Source organism: Panicum hallii, chromosome 8, assembly GCF_002211085.1.
Source record: "Panicum hallii strain FIL2 chromosome 8, PHallii_v3.1, whole genome shotgun sequence".
Taxonomy (NCBI): Eukaryota; Viridiplantae; Streptophyta; class Magnoliopsida; order Poales; family Poaceae; genus Panicum; species Panicum hallii.
Genome location: NC_038049.1, coordinates 39,081,640 through 39,103,868, shown reverse-complemented (window position 1 = coordinate 39,103,868; position 22,229 = coordinate 39,081,640). Strand labels below are relative to the sequence as shown.

At 44.7% G+C, this 22,229-nt stretch overlaps 1 protein-coding gene, 1 long non-coding RNA gene and 1 pseudogene across 4 annotated transcripts; all 3 read left to right on the top strand.

Moving 5' to 3' along the window:
- The first annotated feature begins 4,009 nt into the window (after positions 1 to 4,009).
- Positions 4,010 to 8,987, top strand: LOC112902030 (putative disease resistance RPP13-like protein 3). Of its 3 annotated transcripts, none has more exons than XM_025970924.1 (8): positions 4,010 to 4,285; positions 4,356 to 4,495; positions 4,699 to 4,818; positions 4,900 to 5,136; positions 5,325 to 5,532; positions 5,612 to 6,533; positions 7,778 to 8,615; positions 8,718 to 8,987. In XM_025970924.1, exons 6-8 carry the CDS (start codon positions 5,701 to 5,703, stop codon positions 8,850 to 8,852), a joined length of 1,806 nt encoding a protein of 601 aa, XP_025826709.1. In that variant the 5' UTR covers positions 4,010 to 4,285; positions 4,356 to 4,495; positions 4,699 to 4,818; positions 4,900 to 5,136; positions 5,325 to 5,532; positions 5,612 to 5,700; the 3' UTR covers positions 8,853 to 8,987. The 3 variants fall into 3 exon arrangements, with proteins under 3 accessions (XP_025826709.1, XP_025826711.1, XP_025826710.1); XM_025970926.1 differs by having other exon boundaries at positions 8,768 to 8,943; XM_025970925.1 differs by having other exon boundaries at positions 8,722 to 8,900.
- Positions 8,988 to 13,485: 4,498 nt separating this feature from the next.
- On the top strand, positions 13,486 to 14,186 carry LOC112902046. Its single transcript, XR_003230469.1, has 3 exons — positions 13,486 to 13,539; positions 13,621 to 13,888; positions 13,974 to 14,186. It is a non-coding gene; the product is annotated as an uncharacterized LOC112902046 (long non-coding RNA).
- A 3,628-nt stretch (positions 14,187 to 17,814) lies between these two features.
- LOC112903790 lies at positions 17,815 to 21,259 on the top strand (annotated as a pseudogene).
- The last annotated feature ends 970 nt before the right edge of the window (positions 21,260 to 22,229 follow it).

The window sequence follows — 22,229 nt, the reverse complement described above, 5'->3', positions numbered from 1 at the left end:
GAAAGCCATGGATAGGCCAATGTGACACATTGAGTAAAAAAAAATTCATGACTGGACCGTGTTTTCTTTTTTTTTTGTTACAGAATCGTATTTCCTTTTATTACATCTAACATCCATAAGAGACTTTCATTGAGCTATTTTGGTTCCTAATTCGTATAGCAATCAACTTTCACATTTTTATTTTTCAATTTCAAATTTATGTATTTATTGATAGTATTAGATATGGACTCTTTGGATCAATCTAGACCATTAGATTTTCATAAAAATCAACAGTTTATATTCTTCGTTTTCTCATTAATATGGTAATTTTTAGATCTTTCCGTGATCATGGTGGTTTTTTAACGCTATTGTATTAAGATAATATATTGTCTAGAACTAGAAGAATGTTTCCGTTTTATATTAGTTATACTACAAGAATATCCCCGTGTGGTACAGTAAAATACTAAAAATATCAATTGTATTTTTTTCCAAAACTCATGGAGTTCTTTTATTTGTTCAGTTGCACTTAGTGTATCTCTATACACGCTCGCTAGAAATCAAGTACCCGTCACCTCTGTGGGTTTGTATTTTATTTTAGCAAGAGGGTTTCTACCGACAAAAATAAACGATATTATGCGTGATGCTGTTGTTACGGGACGTGAAGCCCGTCGAGTGGCGGGGCTGGCTCAGGCTATCTCCAGCGATATCCTCTAAATCTCATCCTCTATATCCATCCTCCATATCAACTTCATCCTCTATACCAAATTTAACTCCAACAACATCCCCTATTTCCATCCTCTATACCCCACAATCTCAATTTTCTATCTTTTCTTCCAACTACCGTTTCCCCAGCTGCTCCCGCCGCCCCTGCTCCCCGCCGCGCGCCCGCGCCCCTGCTCCCCCCCCGCGCCCCCGCGCCCCTGCTCCCGCCGCCCGCCGCCCCTGCTCCCGCCGCCCCGCCGCCCTCCGCCCCGCCCCGCCGCCCCGCCGCGCCCCGCCCTCCCGCCCCGCCCCGCCGCGCCGCGCCCCGCCCTCCGGCTCCGCCCCGCCGCGCCGCTCCGCCCCGCCCCGCCCCGCTCCGCGCCCCTCCGCGCCCCTCCGCCCCGCCGCCCTCCGCCCCGCCCCGCCGCGCGCCGCCCCGCCGCGCCCCGCCCTCCCGCTCCGCCCCGCCGCGCCGCGCCGCCCCGCCGCCCCTGCTCCCTCCGCCCGCCGCCCCTGCCCCTGCGCCGCCCGCCGCCCCTGCGCCTGCCCCTGCGCCGCCCGCCGCCCCGGCCCCTGCCCCTGCGCCGCCCGCCGCCCCGGCCCCTGCGCCTGCGCCGCCCGCGCGCCCCTGCCCCTGCTCGGCTGCTTCCTCCTGCGCCCGCGCGGAAGCTGGAGAAGACGCGGGCGTTGGCGACCGGGATGGAGGATGCTTCGTCTGTGCGGGATGCGGAGGTCGTGCTCCATTTTACCGCACACGATAGCGTATACCGCTGGAGCTCTACCGGATGGTACAGTATTCCTCAAAATAGCGAACAGAACGTTTTAGAGGAAGCCGGTGGAGATAGCCTTATGCGGAGCTGATGTGAACCGGCTCTTCTTTTTCTCGCGCTTGATTTCTTTTCTTATTTTTTGAATGAACCAATCGGCCATGCTCCCTCGCTCTCACCACTCCACCAGTAAAGAGACCGTACTAGCCTACCACGCCCTCAACCCCAACTATAGATGGCGAGACCAAATAGGTGGCTTGAACCCCAGCCTCAGCCCAGGCACGGCCTGACACAATTGCCATAGTGCCCGGACCGGCACGGCACGATCGAGCAGGCTGTATCCGGACCATATGGCCCATTAACAGACCACATCTTCTTATATATACACTCTATTCTCTCCCCTCGACTTTAATTGTCGTCGTACGCTGCTGGAGCAACGCGCGCGACTGCGCGCTCCACCATCGCAGAAGGAAGCCTACCTCGGCTACTGTTGCACGTGCAGGAGCCCACGGCTATGTAAGCCAAGATAAGCAGCACGAATACGATTCAACTAAATACTAATTGCGTTATTACGTTTATTCTAACAAGATCCTCAAAATAATATTACAATTAAATATACTTAGATAATTTTCTAGTTGGAACAATTTAAGGGTGAAGATTAAACCGTTTGCTTGCAGGAGGGGAACAATTGTTCCAACTTCAAAAATTGAAAATTGGTCTGAAAATAATGTTCCAAAAAAATATTATAAATAAAAAATATAAATATCCTTGTGGAAAATAGAAATTGTTCTGAGAATAAACAAAATGTTCTAACAAATAATTGTTCTAGGATGAATAGCCTGAAAAAAATAAAATTGTTCCAAATATAAAATTCATCTAAATATAGTCAAGTATTGTCTAGTTTTGAAGATCTTATTATAAAGAATATAATGGTGAAACTGAAATTTGATTTGAATCGTTGGTCTGCAAACTGTTGCTTTTTTGTTTGATTCTATGTTTACACGAAATTCTATGAATGTGTGCATGTGCGTCAGGCTGCAGCATTGGACCTGGGTGCTGAATTCTTGCATGCGCGTCAGGCTTGGTGTGCTGGGCTGCTGGACTTTTGTGCGTGTGCGTGGTACTTTTGGTCTTTTCCGACGAAACAACACCCAGTCGCGCGCGACCTCTATTATCTCTCTCACGCGCAACTGATGGCCGGCGGCCTCCGGACACCCCTCCCCGTCGCCGCTGGCCTCCTCCCCATACCACTCGCTGTCGCCTTTGGCCTCCTTGCACCTCATGCCGGCGGCCTCCGCACATCCCTCCCCATCACCGCCGGCCTCTCGATGCACCTCGCCGTCGCCACCGGCCTCCCCACGCGTCTCGCCATCGCCGCCCATGCTGCAGCCGGCGGCTTCAGGCTCGAGCCAGCGCGACACACGCAGGCCTACGTGCCAATCGTACCTCGACCGTGCGCCCTTCGAGCCGTGTCTGGACCGCGGCGGCGGCACATCACGGCACGGCATGATTAGCTAACCGTGCCTAATTGTGCCGTGCTGAAATCGTGCTGTGCTCAGCCATGCCCATGCTGCTAGCCCGTCCGTTTGGCCATCTATGGCCCCAACAACCCGGTTTGACCAGCATTCAACAAGAGGCTGCTGGTTGGTTCATTAATGGTGAAATGGCCCAACAACTAGATGATGCCACCGTTTTTAGTTAGGACCAGGACGGACCCTCGATCGTGGCCCTCCCCTCCCGTCCTGCTGCACCATCTAAAGCCGTTTTTTTTCAGTACACTGTTGGACATTGGTCGCAACTTTTCCGAACCATAAATAAAAGTTATTCGAGCAGAGTCACGCGGTAGTGAACAAAGTTTCAACCATTTGGACGGCACCAGGAAAGGTGCGGTCCGTCACACCACCTAAACAAACGAAAACAGTCTCTAATTTGCTGGGTGGGACTTGCAATCAACACACCAAACTTCTGGCTAAATATGGTTTTTTATTTCTCCCGTTAGTGCCAAATCTCTAATGCGCTTGTCATACCCATCTTGGTCGCTTGATTGCAATCAAAACAACAAAAATTTCAACTAATTCAACAGATATCATATAGGGATTCTTTTTTGTTATTTACGAATGCACTATCATGGAAAATAATGATTTCTACCATCTCAACTACACAATATCAAGAATTTGCCTAGAATCATAGATTACATCCTATCACTACTTAAAAAAAGATAGTCTTCTATTTACACCAAATATACTGTTACGAACTAGAACCGGTACTATTTCTAGTCTATAGTTCAGCATCAGTATCGGGTCTAGATCATACTGGTATATTTGGGATGGATGAAAGGTTACAAAAGTCCAACTGGTACTAAATGGTCTACATTAGTATGAGTAGCTGTTATCACCCGGTACTAACCCTTACACCTATATTAGTGCATGTTGATAACACCATCCGATACTAATGTATAGCCTTAGTACCGGTTAGTGTTAGCACCTGGTACTAAAGGGTGCTCCACGGATTAGTTCAAAATGAAAGCATCTCTCTCAATCACAACAGTTGTGTAGATGAGACAGTGAGAAAGATATGCACAAGGCAAGAGGTTGTGAGTTGGATACTTTCATGGTGGACATAGACCATGCGCCAAAGGCGCTGCTTTGAATTCCAACACCACCATGCGCCAAGGTCTGTTACAGAGTTCACAGGCGCTGCTTTGTTTTCCAACACCACCAGATCTTCCTGCGACTTTGATGCTTTTCTTCACCGGGAGGTCCCGTGCTAGTTTCTTCTCTCGTCGGTCCAGCTCGTTCCACACCTTCTCCTTGTTTTCCCTTCAGCCGTAGGTGCAGGTATTCAGCTTCATCCATCTGGAGGAGCTCTCTCTAATCGCACCTCATATTGGTTTGTTTTGTTGAGCAGGTTCGGCAGCCTTGTTTCGTCTGGACTGCAAAGCTCGATCGAGTCTCAGGGGCAGGGCAGCAGCTGCAGCGGCCGACTGCTCTCTCCCACGACTGCCAGCTCATGCTCATCTGATTTGGATGCAGATCCTGTGCTGATCGGTGAGAAGAATTTCTATGCCTTGGTCTACAAATAATACTGTATATGCCAAGTCATGTATGAAATATGTGCCGATGCAAATGCCACAAATAAGTTATTTTATGTCTTGGTCTACTAATTTGAATTATCAATTCGCAACCGTTAATCTGTTATCGATATCAATACATATGTTCCTGATCGAATGGCCTCGTTTCCGTTATCCCAGATATCCGACTTCACTCTCACGACCATCATTTCCATCAAAGAAAATTTGTATTTGGTAACACTCAATGTTGGAGAAATGGCCTTCTACCCACCATATTTACGAGAAATTAAATTGTATCTGGTAACGCACCCTCAACCACCTAACACCAACTTGAGTGTCTTTTCCTAGTACGTCACTGATGCAGCGCATCTGCCATGTCAGTTCTGTAGTGCAGGTCTTGCTGCAATTATCTCCACCACTCGGAATGACGGAATCCAGTGTAGGATCCAGTGCAGTCGTCAGGCCTGGCGTCTTGACTCGGTGGTCGTCTCCCCTATCCACACTCTCCTTGGCTTATGGTGATCAAAGGAAGCCTTCCTGCATTATTGCCATTGCCTCCCCAACTGTCCTCACCCTCCCTCGATCGCTGCACTCTCATTCATCAGTCTTCACATCTAGGTATTTCCTGCTCTTGTTTCGATCCATTTCGCGACCGACGTTGTGCTCTCCGTTGTTTGCTTCGCGGAGACAGCCTGCATACGGCCAGCCAGACGCCATAGGTGTCGCGGTAGATTATATCGTTCTCCTGCATTTTAGACCTATCATCTTTACATGGAACCCACACGTTGAGATTGTGCTTTCTACAGGTCATTTCTTTCACATACGCGTGCAGTCTCTGTCTTGGTGATAAAACGAACTGAGGAACCACTACAACAGGACGAGAGACAGGGACTCCCTCTGTTCAACCTTCTCGCTCCTCAGTCTTCACATCTGGTTTCGGGTCCTATTCGGATTTATCCCATGACCGCCGTTCAGCTCTCGATTCTTGAATGATCGTCTTCCGGGCTGGCTAAGGTTTGGCACTTCTGTATTTCTTTTCGCCCCAATTCCCATGGCTTGAGTCGGTTTGGCATTATTTTCTTGCATTTTGCAGGTAATGACTTGCATGCATTTCCTGCCTAGCTTGCTTTGTCTGGGGGTCGGAATTTAGTGGACATTAAAACCAGGGCAAGCCACAAGGGAATGCTCGAGCAAGTGAGCATGGAGGTCGTCACGGGCGTGATAGGCTCCCTCCTGTCCAAGCTAGGGGGCCTGCTCAAGGAGGAGTACAATCTGCAGAAGAGCGTCAGGGGTGAGATCATGTTCCTCAAAGCAGAGTTTGAGAGAATGCAGGCTGCACTACTCATGGTCTCCGAAGCACCGATGGATCAGCAACCTAGCATCCTTGTCAAGCTTTGGGCAAGGGATGTCAGGGAACTGTCCTACGATGTCGAGGATAAGGTTGATACTTTCATGGTGCGCATAGACCGTGCGCCAAAGGAGCTGCATGGTCTCAGGGGCTTCATCGACAGAAGCCTCGACCTCTTGACCAAGGCCAAGATCCGCCACAAATTAGGCACCCAGATTAAAGATCTCCGGAGCAGCATCGAGGAAGTGAGCGAACGCCGTGATAGGTACATGGTTACTCAGGTTGCCAAGCCTGCGGATGTACCTGTTCAGAACCTTCGTCTATCAGCTATGTATAAAAAGGTAGATGAGCTCATTGGCACTGAAGAGAAGTGCGATGAGTTTATTGGTAGGCTAATAGAGGAGAAGGATGAGCCATCGAAGAAACAGCTCAAGACAGCTATTGTTGGTTTCGGGGGATTAGGCAAGACGACACTTGCTAAGGTGGCGTATGACAAGCTTAAAGAGCAATTTGATTGTGCGGCCTTCATTTGTGTGTCTCTAAATCCCAATATAGAGAGGATTTTCGTTAAGATGCTCCGTCAGCTAATGAAAGATGATAAATATGAAGCAACTTGTGACACAGCACAGCTTATCAATGATGTAAGAGCATTTCTTCAGAATAAGAGGTATTTGTGACCCCCTCTGTATGTAAATGCGTTGATGCATGTAATCTAATTTTTCATTAAGTTTGCAGGTCTAAGTTGTCTAACTTGATTAGTATATTTGTTAACTTCTAACAATGGATTTATAAGACTTATGAATTGCCGAAGTTTTTAGGAACATGATTATATATTTTCAGTCTTGTTATACCTACATACATGTTTTCATTCGAATAAGAGAAAATTGAGTTTTGTTAGGTATATATAAATAATTAGACGTACTAGTCCATCAACTCATGCTCATGCTTGTCCTGCAAGTCTAAGAGACATAATTCTTAGAAATTCATGAAAATTGGTTATATAAGCATGTCTGTGTGTGTGCGTGTGTGTACGTCTTTTGGATTCTTTTATAATGACCGTGGATAATTTAGATTATATATTTTCATAATATCAGAGGTGGCTAGTTTCGATAGAGATTTGGAGGGTTATTTTAGATTTATTTTTAATGGTATAGGTGTGTAAGTTTTTAGAGAACAGAATATACAATGACTATTACTATGAATGGTTATTAGATAAGTTTACTGAATTGATGGCTGGATTTTTTTTCATCTTTCTTAAGAATTTCTAAGATTTCTCTATCTTTTCTTAGTGTGTCTTAAGAGAATTAACGTGGAGGTTCCGAAGGAGTATACAATTAGTAATAGTAAGATTTAGCCTACAGTATAGGGGCTCTTGCATTTCTGCACACATGTATAGATGCCCATTTGCCCTTTTGAATGAATCTGAGTTGCACTGTCATTATCTAGTAACTGTTAGATTCATCCTGTAATATAAGCTCTTGATTTTGTTCTCAAATATTATTATTCTTACTGAATTTTCTAGTCCATTTGTCCCAAATTGGCTATATCATTATGTACCAAAGAACGAGTGCTGATTGGATGACTGTAGTGAATTAGCTTCCATTATTTACTGCAATATTTTATATCGAATGCAAAAACTACATTTAATATGCATAGTATCAATAATTTGCTGGAAAAAGTTGTTTGTTATGTCTCATACTTGCACTATTACTGTCTCATGATAACATTCCTGCATACTTGGAAGTTATCTTTGAATGCTGATATTGGATAAATGCAAATACTACCCTTGAAATTCTTGAGACTATGTTTTGGTCATTCATATATTTTCCTTTTGATAGCTCGATCATTTATGGAATAATAATCCTTATGTTAAGCTTTTACTTATATGGTCTTTCTGCCATCCCCTTGTAGGTATCTCATTGTTATTGATGATATATGGAAAGCTTCCGTGTGGAAGATAATCCAATATGCGTTAACTGAAAATGAATGTGGAAGTATCATAATTTCAACAACTCGCAATCTTGACGTTGCCAAAAAAATCGGTGGTGTCTATCACCTACAACCTCTTTCTCTTGCTGACTCCAGAAAGTTATTCAACCTTAGAATATTCGGCACTGAAGATAAATGTCTTTCCAATGAATTGGCTGAAGTATCTACAGAGATTTTACGAAAATGTGGAGGCTTACCTCTAGCTATCATTACGATAGCCAGTACGCTGGCCAATAAAAAGGGAATGGAAAATATATATCAATACTGGTCCAAGGTGTGCAAAACTCTAGGTTCTGGGCTGGAAGATAGTCCTGATGTAGAGGATATGAGAAGAATACTATCAATTAGTTATTATGACCTGCCTCTACATCTGAAAAATTGCATGTTGTATTTAGGTTCATATCCAGAAGATTATGAGATAAGCACAAAAGATTTAATATGGAAATGGATGGGTGAAGGGTTCATCCTCAAAGAACAAGGGAGGTCCTTTTATGAGGTAGGTAAGGATTATATCGATGAGCTAATCAACAGAAGTATGATCCAGCCATCACGTACCCACCCTGACAGCAAGAAGGCAGTTGAGTGTCGAGTACATGATATGGTACTTGATCTCATCACACGATTGGCAAATGAGGATGGTTTCATGGCAACAATACATTACCATCAGCCCAGGTGTCAACAAGAAAGGATACATCGATTGTCCCTCCAAACCAGCAATGAAGAGGATGTCAAGCAGTTATCAGCTGCAAACTTATGCCATGTAAGGTCCCTTATTGCTGATCTGTGTCCTAAAGTCTTTGATTTTTTGCCACCCCTTTCAACCTTTCCAGTCTTACGTGTACTGTGTTTATGTGGCTGTAAGCAAGTGGACAATAGGTGCTTCAAGGAAATCTGCAATTTGATTCACCTTAGGTACTTGGGACTAAGATATGCAGGTATTGCTGAGATTCCAAAAGAGATCCAGAAGCTACAGCTTTTACAGATGCTAGACATATAAGTTTTACTGGAATACACGAGCTGCCATCAACCTTTGTTCTACTACAAAAATTGGTTCGCTTATGTGCTGACACTCTGTATAGAGTGCCGGTTGGGTTCGGGAACCTCAAGTCACTGCAACTGTTGGATGTTCCTTGTATCTGTGTGGAGTCCCCGTCCATGCTGAATTACATCACCGGGCTGACCGAACTGAGGCGTGTGACGTTCATGTTCGACGAATGGGACGAGAGCTACGTCAAGCCTTTCCTCCAGTGCCTATCCAGCTTGGTCAGTCTCGAGTATCTAGAAATAACTGGTTACGAAATATGTTACGAAGTATGTGACAGCCTAATAATGCCGGGACCCCAACAGCTTCAGGAAATATATATGGGGGATATCACGGTGAATACAGTACCAGAATGGATATCCGCACTCTCTGCCTTGACCATCCTACGTATCCCCTTATTAAGGCTGGGAGAGGAGGGACTTCATGTCCTTGGGAGCGTACCATCCCTTTCTCATCTTGACATATATTTAGACAGAGGCGAAGAGTTGGTCATCAGCAATGCTTATCCATTCCTGTCTCTGAGAATGTTCGAAATCAGGTTCATCACAAGAGTCGTGTTTGCACAAGGAGCGATGCCAAAGCTTCAAACCCTGAGATTAGGATTTAGAATTAAAAAGGCAATGGATCAATTGGCTGACATTGCAGTTGGTTTTGAGAACCTTCCTTCACTTGTGGACGTCGATGTGTGGACTTATTTACGTTGTCCGGAACCGGAAGCTATGCAGGAGGAGCTGGAGGCTGCGAAGGCTACGATTCAAAACGCAGTTGACATGAATAAGAACAAACCGTCACTGAGGATTTGGCCATAGGTAACTATACTAGTTTATCCCTTCCAACTAACGCTTGTTTAATTATTATTATTTGATTGTTCAATGTGAAATAACTTTTAGTTGCCTGGTCTGCAAAGATTTACTTTTGGTGTTGCACGTACGTTAAGGTCCTGCATGCATGGTTCTCTCCACCACGGCAACACATTTCTTTGTCTTTTCTAGCTGACAAGGTTTGAGTTTGCCTTTTCTTTTTGAAACTTGGCTTTGCTTTTTCTTGCTAGTGCGAGCAAGTGGCAGATGCGGCGGCGGAGCTCGCGCGGCGGCCGGCCGCGGGATTAGAGCGCAGCAGCGGGTCGCTGGCGGTGTTGGGGAGGTGTGCCGGCAGAGGTGGGGACGTGCTGGACCACCACCGGCCACATTCCTCCGTTGCAGGAGCTCCGCCTCGCGAGGTTGGGGGCATGCGCCATCGGTGGTCGGATGGGGAAAGACGAAGCGGTATTCTCCACCCACCAATGGCAGGCGGGTAAATTTCACCAAATTTCTTCCCCCACAGCCGGTGAAAGCTAGGTCTCACGGGGCATGCCATTTGGTTGGTTTTCTGCTTTTTCTCAAAGCAGAAGAACTTCAAATCATCCAACCTAACGGAGCCTAAGCCCACTAGGGACTATTCTGAGCTCATACCCTTCTATATCTCCTGGCTGTCTCCCATGTATACGTACATGCTCCAGCCGCCAGAAGAAGATTGGATTTTGTTTAGATGCATGCTAGCTGCTGCTACTTCCTTGTAAATGCGTATGTCGGCTTGACCACCTGTTTGATTCAGAACCCCAACTTCGTGTGTATCAGATTCATCTCTTAGGCAAGGTCTATGTGCTGTTTGCTTGCTTGCAGGTTCAAGGTTGTTCTTGCCACAGCAAGAACAGCAATGAATCGGAGCTGGTGTAATTGTTGCTAAGACGTAGCAGCTCTTAAGATGTTGTAGTCGGGCAGCACAATATTGAAATATCAAGAATAAACCCAAACGAATTCTATCACTCTGAGCTCGCCCGAGATGAGGAAACACGAGAGGAGGGTGAGGGGTCTCAGGGAGGCGCGCACCTGCGTCGGGAACGTCCTCTATTGGCTGGATTTCATCCGGTGGCAGCCGGTGTGCGTGCAGCATGAGGCAGCGGCACTCCGGCAGCAGGTTGATGAAGAAGACCAGCCAAATGGACTCGTCTCGTCCAGGGGTTGTCATGGGAGTTTTTTTTGAAAAAGGGTTAAAGAAAAATTAAAATTCGAAAAAGGGGTGCCGGCTTGGAATATTTCGAAAAATGGGTGCCTCCCGCCCAATGAAAGGGCGGGATGACGCATAACGCCCATCCAACGGGCGGGGGGTCGGCGGGGGGAGGAAAACTTTTTCGCAGGGGCCTCTTCGCGAAAGTTACGCAACATCCCGCCGTTCCAACGGGCAGGGTGTCCTCCGAGGGGCCTCCCGCCCGTTGGGAGGGCGGGACGTTACGCCGAGGGGCATCCCGCCCCCCAACGGGCGGGAGGTGGCAACCCGCCCTTCCAACGGGCGGGATGTCTCCCCCCCCCCCACTATTTAAGCCCCCACCCACCCCCTAATTCTCATAAAATTCATCAAAAATCAATAAAAAAGAAAAGGAGGAGAGGAGAGGAAGAGACGAGAGGAAGCGGCGAAGCCCTGTCCACACGTCGGTATGGAGGTATTATAATTGTATAATTATTAATTATTTTTACGAATATTTGTTAGGGTAGTTACACGTAGAATTCAATATTTTCAATAGCTTTTAGAAATATTTGTTAGGATAGTTCTATTTTAAATAGTTTTGAGTATTTTTAATAGTTTTTAGATATATTTCTTAGGGTAGTTATATTTCGAATAGTTTTTATAATTGCAGTAGTTTTTAGATATATTTTTTAGGGTAGTTATATTTCGAATAGGTTTCATTATTTTGAATAGCTTTTAGAAATATTTCTTATGGTAGTTCTGTTATAAATAGTTTTTAGTATTTTTAATTGTTTTTAGATATATTTCTTAGGGTAGTTATATTTTGAATAGTTTTCATAATTGCAGTAGTTTTTAGACATATTTTTTAGGGTAGTTATATTTCGAATAGGTTTCAATATTTTGAATAGCTTTTAGAAATATTTCTTAGGGTAGTTCTGTTATAAATAGTTTTTAGTATTTTTAATTGTTTTTAGATATATTTCTTAGGGTAGTTAAATTTTGAATAGTTTTTATAATTGCAGTAGTTTTTAAACATATTTTTTAGGGTACTTATATTTCGAATAGGTTTCAGTATTTTGAATAGTTTTTAGAAATATTTGTTAGGTTAGTTCTATTATAAATAGTTTTTAATATTTTCAATTATTTGTAGGAATATGTCTTACCGTACTTATATTTTTCATGCAGATATGGCACAGACACCAGAGCTCCTTAACGCGCACATCAACGAACGGCACAGGTCGTACCTGGCAGCGGTGGAGGGGCAAGAGCTTCACGAGTTGCGCCCTCGTGTAGCAAAGGAGTTGTTGCACCTGGACGACCGCTGGCTTGACAGGTGATACTTTATATTTTTTTACGAAACTAATGTATAGTTTGTACGATAATTGTAACTACAATTCAAAATATACAGGTTACGTGAGGCTGGTTTGCTGCCACTCGCACGTATGATTCAGGCCGGCGACGGCCAAGACGGTGGCGCCAAGAAGCGGATGCAGCTGGACCGCTCTCTACTTGCAGCGTTGGCGGACAGGTGGCGTCCGGAGACGCACACGTTCCACTTGCCGTGCGGGGAGATGGCCCCCACGTTGCAGGACGTGTCGTACCTGCTCGGGCTTCCCATTGCGGGTGAAGCTGTTGGCCCGGTTGCCGTGCCACCTTTCTGGAGGGCGGAGCTGCAGGAGCGGTTTGCTCCAACGAACCCGCCACTTGTTGTGAACGTATCTGATTTGCCCGGCCCCGCCAAGAGTTGGATAATACAATTTAGGGTACGTCCAGTTATTTTTTATTTAATTTAATTGAATCATATGTGAGTACCTCTAAGTTTTGAACAAATATATTAAAGGCTCAGGATCTGCACCCTCTGGCTGGGCAGTACGAGGTGTCACGATACCTGGAGGTATATCTGTTGTGGCTGTTCGGCTGGACTCTTTTCTGCAACTCTACCGGCAATTATGTGGACAAGGTGCTCATGCAATACGCGCGCGCGATTGCGGATGCGGAGCCGGGCCAGGTACCTGGGTGGAGCTGGGGATCGGCAGTGCTTACTGCCACGTACCGAGGCCTTTGCCAGGCCTGTTTGAAGACGGAGAGGACCGCCGTCATCACAGACTGCCCACTTCTGCTGCAGCTATGGTCGTACGAGCGATTCGCCATAGCACGTCCCCTAATCAGCGAGGAGCTTTATCCGCCCGAGATGTATAGGATGTGGGACGAGGATAGCCCCACGATGGGTTCGCTTTGGACCAACCGACGGGTAAGTTCTTTTAAGCTCTTTAATTTACTGTTGTACGTTTCTTTGTATGAGGAGTACCAATGCAGTTGTGTAATTTTTGCAGATGAGCTAGGCACATCGGCAGGTCCGAAAAGCATACCCTCAGTTCGTGTCCGAATTTGATCGGATGCGGGCACAGGATGTCATCTGGACACCGTACACCGCTGCAGCTATCCAGACACGTGCGCTGCATGGGTTGTCTTCCCTCTGCACGCGTGACGAGGAGTACTGGCTAACAAAGGCGAACCTAGTGTTCGATATTCTCGTTGAGCCGTACTGCGTCGAGCGTGTGATGAGGCAGTTCGGGCGATGACAGCACTTTCCTCTCCTACCTCGAGCGTTCCAGGCCGTGCCGCGCAACGTACACGAGTAAGTTTGTGATAACTTGTTTTGTATTAATTATATATTCGTTATCATAAAGCAATGTTGTCTTTGAAATGTTTGCAACAGATATTCGCGCAGGGGATATCATGCCAACGAGATCAACTGGGTCGTCAAGATGCAGGAGTACGTAGAAGGGTGGCTTGACGCACGTGAGGATGTGTGGGACGAGGGGTAGCCACACACGAAGGCGTCATACGCCGCATACCTCCGCTGGTACCTCCTTCGCACGCGTCCGTACGTCACTCTTTCACGCATTGATGACGCGGAGCATCAGCACCAGCCGACCATCTCGGACACGTATCCCTCGTACCGTGATCAGGAGCACCGTGGCGCGGTACGTCTTTCGCAACTTGAATTATTTAATATTTTTTTATAAAAGATCGATAACAATATTACTGTGCATCACATTACGTATGCAGATTGATCTGATCAACTACGCGGAGGTCGAAGCTACATCTCAGATCACGTTGCTTGAACGTGGAGTACGTGTACGAGAGTCACAGTACAAGGACACCTTGTGTAAGATTCAAGACAACTTGACGCGAGAGTTACGTGCACTGACGTGTCGCGGCAGAGACGACGTGGGGGCCTCTAGTTCATCTCATGCGTCGGCCCATGTGTACATAGCTGGCCCGTCGACCTCTGCAGCACCGCATGCAGCGTCCAGCGGTACTGCCGCTAGTTCAAGCTGTAAGTCTTTTATAATTGCCATTTCGATCACCTTTGATTTACACGACTAATTTCGTTTCTTTTTATAGTCATGCACTCGACGGCAATGGGACCTCCTCCTGCAAGAATGGAGCCTCAGACGTTTGGCACGTATGCTCCAGGAACGTCTCTCCCATCAGATTCGATGCCAGCTGCACCAGCTGCACCGTACTCTCAGGGCTACGCTCAGCATGCATGGTCGGCGGGAGCTCCTGCGTACGGTGCTCCATTCGGTGTGCCGGACTGGGACGACTGGGAGGGCGGCTCCGCCACATGGTCAGAGCTGGTGGGCGGCGGCGCCGAGCCTGACATCATTGGTCCATCCCAGACGTATGACGCTCCAGGTCCACAGTCCCAGGATGACCCCTTCACACCTGCACCTCCTCCGCCTCGTCCTCACCGTGCTCTAGATGCATTTACGTACTCGGAGGATCACATACGCCGACGGGCTAGGACTAGGGGGGAGGACCAAGAGAGCGCGAGGTCCGGGACATGCGGGGTAGATACTCCTAATTCGGTCGACCTTTTATATTTAAACTGTTTTTGTATGATACTATTTTCTTTTTAATTGGTTGATATATCGTAGTATCGTAATATTTGGATTCTACGTTGCAAAACGTTATCGTTTAACCATATTCATACGAGTTTTAGATAGAGCAATCTTCCTCGTAAAATTGAATTAAAATTTTAAATGTATACAAAAGAGTATGATGAATCAATATTGTATTTGAAAATAGTCTGAATTTCAAATAGATTGTAAATCATAAATTCCAACAGAAAATAACAAAAAAATAGATTGTAAATCATAAATTCCAACAGAAAATAACAAAAAAATAGAGGGTCAACATCCCGCCCACTGGCCGGGCGGGATGCCTCCCGCCCTCTGGCCGGGCGAGATGCTTCCCGCCCGCTGATCGGGCGGGATCCCTGCCTGAGGGACCTCTTCGCGAATAAGAAACTTTCTTATTCGCGAAGGGGCCCTCGGGAGGGGCCTGCAAAAAACTTTTTGGAACATCCCGCCCTCTGGTTGGGCGGGATGTCCCCTCCCGCCCGATCAACGGGCGGGAGGCACCCATTTTTAGTAATATTCCAATCCGGCACTTCTTTTTCGAATTTTAATTTTTTAACCTTTTTTTAAAAAACTCGTTGTCATGGTGCTGTCGGTTTGGGCTGGCGCTCCATGACCGCATCGAATCACGCAACTGAAGACCGGTGGCGGTGCTCAGCTCGGCTGAACGGCAGCTGCGGCGCTGTGCGAGAGAGAGGGAGCAGGGCGAGGCATTAGTGGTAGAGCCAGGCATTAGTGGTAGAGCCAGGAATTCGCAGCTGGGTATGCTACATATAAAAAAATTTCAAAACAAATACGCAATATAATGGACGATAAGTTATAATGACCATAACAAATACATAGTAATAACAAATACATAGTAATAAGCAAAGTACAAGTTCTAAATATGAATAATATGAATAATTAAAGAATATTACAAAATAACAAAGGCTACTATAATATAACCTTATGATCCTCTTGTTGGAAGAGATCGATGATATCCTCATCTTTCACTGGATCGAAGAATTCTCTCTCAATAAATGTAACAAAGCAATTGTTCAAATTTTCATCACCCATTTTGCTCCTTTGCTTGTTCTTCATAAAATTTTTCGTGGAAAATACTCTTTCAACACTAGCATTGGTTATGGGAAGAATTAGCACCAACTTAAGAACAATATAATATTGTTCATCTTTTTCTGTATCCACAAGCTTAACTGAGCTCATATAGGTTCTTCAAATTTTTAAACCTTTTATCTCTATACTTAAGAACAATATAATATTGTTCATCTTTTTCTGTATCCACAAGCTTAACTGAGCTCATATAGGTTCTTCAAATTTTTAAACCTTTTATCTCTATGAATATGAAAAATATTCATAGTGAGCTGCTATGGAAGTTTTGATAATTTCTCGGTTGCGAAATCCTTCGTTGGTTTTATTGTATTAGACTTAAAAGTCATATTTGACAGTATAAATTTGTATATACATATTAATAGTTTCTTACAGATCTTGGATATACCAAGGACAGCGGCATACCCTGCCGTCGCCCCCTGCGAGGCACGGATGCTGGCGGCCGCAGACGCGGGGAGGCAGCAGGGGTCGGCGGGCGGAGGGGCATCGGCCAGGGGTACGTACCCCGTTTTGGGAGCGCGGACCTCGCGGGTGGCACGCACGCCAAGGCCCCTGGTGGCGGGAATTCTATTTATCGGGTGGGCTGCTGCGTCCAGTCCTGTCGCAGAAGCTGCATTTGACGCGCGGCGCGCCTGCCTTTTGTTCTTTTTCTTGTTTCCACCGGAGGAGGCCAATTAAGCTTTTACGGCCCATACTAAGCAGGACGCTCTCGTCTCCCTCTTTTTATTTTTCCAGCCGCGTCTGTCCCATTTTTGTTAGTTTGGAATAACTTTAAACGTTCCAAATATTCTGAAATACGTGCAGAACCTTTTTTTTAATATTTTGGACAACTTGAATTGTTCAAAACATTCTGAAATGATCGAAGAGCATTTTAAAGAGGTCACAACCTTTTCGATTCTTTTGGAACATGTTTAAATGTTCAAAACATTCTAAAATGTGTGAAGAACTTTTTAGTATATTAGTGGGAACATTCCTGTGCTCAAGCAATCGAATCATTAACGGGCCCCAGTTTCAGCCCACAAGTGCCTGCGGAGGTCTCACCTGCCAACTGCCTGAACGGAATGGCTTCGGCGATTGGTTTGCGCAAAATCGCTGGTGGCGGCACTGTGCAGAGCGACGGGCGTCAGGGACAGGGATGTACCCTCGGGGTCCCTTAAATCTGATGACTCAACAAGCGCAAAGCCACTTCAAAGTAATCTTTTTTCTCCTCTAGTTACTTTTAGTCACTCTTGCATGCCCGGAGTCTAGAAAAATTCGACCACCCGAGTCTCCAACAAGAATTAGCAAAGGTATAGGTTCCACCACGAGAAACTCACGCACCAATGCAATTATTTTTGTAAACTGTAATATGTTTTGATTCTCTTACCAATATAAGGTTTGTATCACTATTTTTATCCCCTCACTGCCATTTCCGTTAGATTTTGTCTGTATTTTTAAGTTAGGCCGGATGGAGAGGCACACCAGTCAAGTTAAATGGCATCTTTGCCCCTAATAGATTGAACAGGGCCCACCCGGCTCCAGCCCAATCCCTCCTCCATCTGCCGCAACTATCATTGCTTGGTGCGACGCTTGCAGCTGAGCTTGCTTCCCGGGGTTACGAGCGGCTGCTGAGAAGGTTGGGCCTGATGCTGTGCTGTGTGTGCGGCCTGACAGATTTTGTCTGGATTGTGGCTCTCCGACTTGTTTTTTTTTTCCTTTTCTTTTTAACCTGCAGTTTGATTGCTTTGGAGTTTGGACTGGGGGGGGGGGGGGGGAGAGAGAAACAAAGTACAGAATATCCCTACAATTATGTCGACACTTTTATGGTGCGGGTTGATGCTCGTGCACCAAACAAGCCGTGTGGCTTAGGGGGTTTTGTCAACAGGAGCAGCATCCTGATGAAGAACACTAGCATTCGACGCAAGATTTGCATCGATATCAAGGATATTAAAAGCAAGATCATGGAGGTGAGCCAGCGTCGCGGTAGATACAAGGTTGACAATGTTGTTGACAAGCCTCTTGCAACTGTTCATAGCCTTCGCCAATCAGCTCTATACAAAGATGTGACAAGCCTTGTCGGCACCAAAGATAAAGGTGATGCTTTAGTTAGGAAGCTGATGGAGGCGGATGTGGCATCGAAGAACCAACAAAGGATACTGTCTATTGTTGGCTTTGGAGGGTTAGGAAAGACAACTCTTGCTAAAATGATCTATGACAAGCTTAAAGTTCAATATCATCGGAGGGCTTTTGTTTCTATATCTCTTAATCCTGACATGGAGAAGATTTTGAAGAGCATGCTCTATCAACTTGACATGATCGAGTACAGTAACATCAATGAAGCAACATGGGATGAAGTGCATCTAGTCGGCCAACTTCGAGAACTCCTTCAAAACAAAAAGAGGTGTGAACGTCGTTCGAAATTGTCCTTTTTGCCCATATATAAAATATACGAACTCTGAGAAAATTTCACATCAATCAGGTAAAACGAACATCTAGCCATCTAGTTTTCATGAAAACAAGTTATAATGACGCAAATCAAAAGAAGAAGGTTCCTGCATTAAAAAAATTGATTGCAGCTACACATAGTATCTAAGGTGTTTAAAAATTTACATAGAAGTGTACAATCATGCACATATACACATAAATGAATCGTTTCTTGCCCGTTATCGAACACCATAAACCTAACGCAGTCCATATCAGCTTGGATGCGTCTAATGATCAAACAGAAAATTGGGAGCCCTGACTTCTCTTGCACTTAAATAATCTGTCTGGGCCATACCTTCCCCCGATTAAGGCGACAAAGGCATGCAGATCGCCTTAAGAAACTCTACGAGCGGCAAATCAAGCTTGTGCGCTAAGCGGGTGCATGACTAGATATGCATATTTTACTTTTTGTTGATAATTAGGTAAACCAAAAACTCATTTAACTAAACAAATCTAGTTTCAATGCAATGGAAATGAGTTGAACCGAACTAGTTAACCTAACCCATGACTAACCATCGGTGCTGCAACAAATCTGTCAACCCATTCCAACTAGTAGGTCCATCAAAAAGCAATTAGCAAACAGGGAGAAACAATATATGACGACTTGTTATATTTTTAACAAAAGATATCTGCTAATGCCTCGGCTCCAGCATAAGTGGGAGCATCACCCACACAAGCAGAGCGGATAGGAGTACAGGCAACCAATGAAGTCAAACTGGTGGTTGGGCTGTGGGCTTTGTTTCGGTGGTTTTAAAACTTAAGAAAACATAGTTGTCAAACCAGACATCCAAATGAAATTCCCATTACATCAAAAATTTTCTAACAATAAAAACTCTAAAACAAGACCCCTAATTGAGAATATTTTTTTTGCCAGAACAGGGTAATATTGCAAATTTAAATTCAACAATTGTAAATTAATATAAGGTCCAAGATGATAATAAGGTAAAATTTGCTACAGTACGATTTTGCATTATAATAATATCCTGAGTAAACAAGTTTTGTCTTTTTATGGTAATATCTGATAGGAATGGAAAGTTTCTGGCAATCCTCATATTGGTTGACTACAAATTTGTATCCTTGAAACATAAAGATTCCAAAACCAGCATTTTATCAAATTTCCAGGATTATGTTTATTTCGATTCTTTTCTTATTATATGTGTTTCTTCTTGTAGTCCTAAGGGGTATCTCATCGTCATAGATGACATATGGGAGAAAAATGTGTGGGAAAGAATAAAATATGTTTTGGTTGAGAATGACGCCGGAAGTGTTATCATTACAACAACTCGCATTCTTGATGTGGCTCAACAGGTTGGTGGTGTTTACCAAATTGAACCTCTTTCTTTTCCTGATGCAAAAATGTTATTCTACCAAAGGATATTTGGCAGTGAAGACAAAGCTCCACCACATTTGGCCAAAGTATCAGAGAAAATTTTAAAAAAATGTGGTGGAGTACCATTAGCTATAATTACTATATCTGGTATTTTGGCCAGTAAAAGGGACAAGGAAAATATTAAAAATTACTGGTCAACGTACAATTTAATGGGTTCGGGGCTAGATGATAATCCAGATGTCAGTGACATGAGAAGGATATTGTCTATTAGTTACTATGATCTGTCTCCTCATCTAAGGACTTGCTTATTGTATTTAAGTTTGTATCCAGAAGATTACGAGATTGATAGAGACGATCTGATATGGAAATGGGTAGGTGAATGTTTTATCCAGAATGAAATGGATAACAGCTTGCTGGAGCTAGGAGAGGATTACTTTGATGAGCTCGTCAACAAAAGTCTGGTTCAACCAACAAGTTTTGATATTCATGGCAGGGCCACCCATTGTCGTGTGCATGATATGGTCCTTGATCTCATCAATTCTATGTCAAATGAAGAAAATTTCCTGACAATAATAGGTGGTCCACAGACCCTTTCTCTACCAAACAAGATCCATCGATTGTCCCTCCAATGCAGCAGGGAACAGGATGTGAAGCAACTGTCAACCATGAGCTTGTCCCATGTGAGATCACTCATTGTCTCCAAGCTAGTTTTTGTTTTGCTACCAGCCCTTCCGAGCTTTCCAGTATTGCGTGTTTTGGATCTAAGCGACTGCTATCAAGTGGATGATCAGCACTTCAAGTATATTTGCAATTTGTTCCTTTTGAGGTATTTGAACTTATGTGCAACAGGTGTCAAAGTGATCCCAAAGAGATTGGGAATCTACTGTTTTTGAAGGCACTAAACATTGATATGACCAGTATAGAAGAAGCGCCATCAACATTTCTTCAACTAAGACAGTTGACGTGCTTGCATTTACCTAAAACATTGATGAGACTGCCAGATGGGTTCGGGCCTCTACCAGTTGAGGAATTTATGAGAATCAAGTCTCTTGCAATCCTGAATCTTCAGGCCGGGTTTACAAAGCTGAGGCGTCTGTATGTCCACTTTACTAACTGTGACGAGAACTACGCGAAAGCTTTCAGCATGTTTTTGTCAGACTTGGTTAGTCTTGAAATATTGGAAGTGGGCGACAGCTCCATGGTCAGTCTGGATTCAGGATGTGACAATTTATCACCTGGGCCTCAACGCCTTTGGTCCATTGACATTAGTGATTGTCGGAGAGGCTCGTATGATGTACCGAGATGGATGCCCTCACTCTCCACCCTGACCCACTTGTGCATCCATATTTTCGTAGTTTCAGAGATGGACCTCCGGGTCCTCTCTAACATACCATCTCTTCGTTGGCTCAAGTTAGGTGTGGACCATGGCATGGAGGGTGTGGTCGTTGACAGCAGCTATACATTCCGGTGCCTGAAATGGCTTGAGATCGACTGTGCTGAAATGTTGCGATTTGCACCAGGAGCCATGAGAAAGCTCAAAACCCTTTCCGTACCCAATCCATGTGCTTGTTGGCCAGTCTATGGCGTGGAGAACCTCCCTTTGCTTGAGCACTTATCATTTTCGATCTGTTGTAAGCTCGAGGAACTCGATGGTGTGAAGGCCGAATATAGGGAATTGCTGAACACTTATCCTAACAAGCCAACACTTGAGATGCATCAGGTAACTACTATAATTTTGCACATTTTGAAGCATAACTGATTACCATAAAACTAATTGCTTTGTCAATTGATATTTCTTTTCTTTGTTGTGCGTTATTTCTTACTCCATCTTACTTACTTTGGCAGTACGAACTAAGGTCTATGTACTTTTCACGAAATTTCATGATGCACCAGAGCAGCTAGCTATTGATAGATGCTGTTTCTGAATTAAACGGTACAGGGCAAAGACCATGAGACAAATATCCCACTCTGGAACCACTGCATTAATAAGACATCAGTATGTATCTTAGTGCATTTCCTTACATTCGTTTCTTTTAATGCATCCAAAGTGTACTGTAATACTGTTTATTGTTTACCCTCACAAATCCCGATTAGATTATTGTTGGGGTTGTAAGGAAAATGGCCTCTAAACCATTGTTTGTGATTTTGGTGATTGAATAACAATATAATCATTGGGGCTAATGTGTTTGTCAAGATAATGTGTTTGTCAAGATATACCTTTGAAGGTGTTTATAGATTTCAAGGATGTAATGGAATCCATTCAAATGATCAAGTATGAAAAGATTCACGGATAACGAAGCGAAATAAGCACAAATGCAATTGACTGATTAATACTATCAACTGACCGACTAATACTACCAGAGAACTCAGGGTAGCTTATTTCAACTGACCGACTAAATCGGTCAAGGAGAAGAGGGTCACCGAATCAGTCGGTCGTCCTTGGCACTACCTTAGAATGGTACTGGAAAGATGGATTATTTTGGTGCTCTATGAAATGAG

Excerpts from the sequence above, each read along its gene's own strand:
- LOC112902030 (XM_025970924.1), top strand. The coding sequence starts at position 5,701 with ATGCTCGAGCAAGTGAGCATGGAGGTCGTCACGGGCGTGATAGGCTCC. Across the intron at positions 6,534-7,777 it reads GCATTTCTTCAGAATAAGAG|GTATCTCATTGTTATTGATG; the intron begins GTATTTGTGACC and ends ATCCCCTTGTAG. Across the intron at positions 8,616-8,717 it reads CAGCTGCAAACTTATGCCAT|CAAGTGGACAATAGGTGCTT; the intron begins GTAAGGTCCCTT and ends TGTGGCTGTAAG.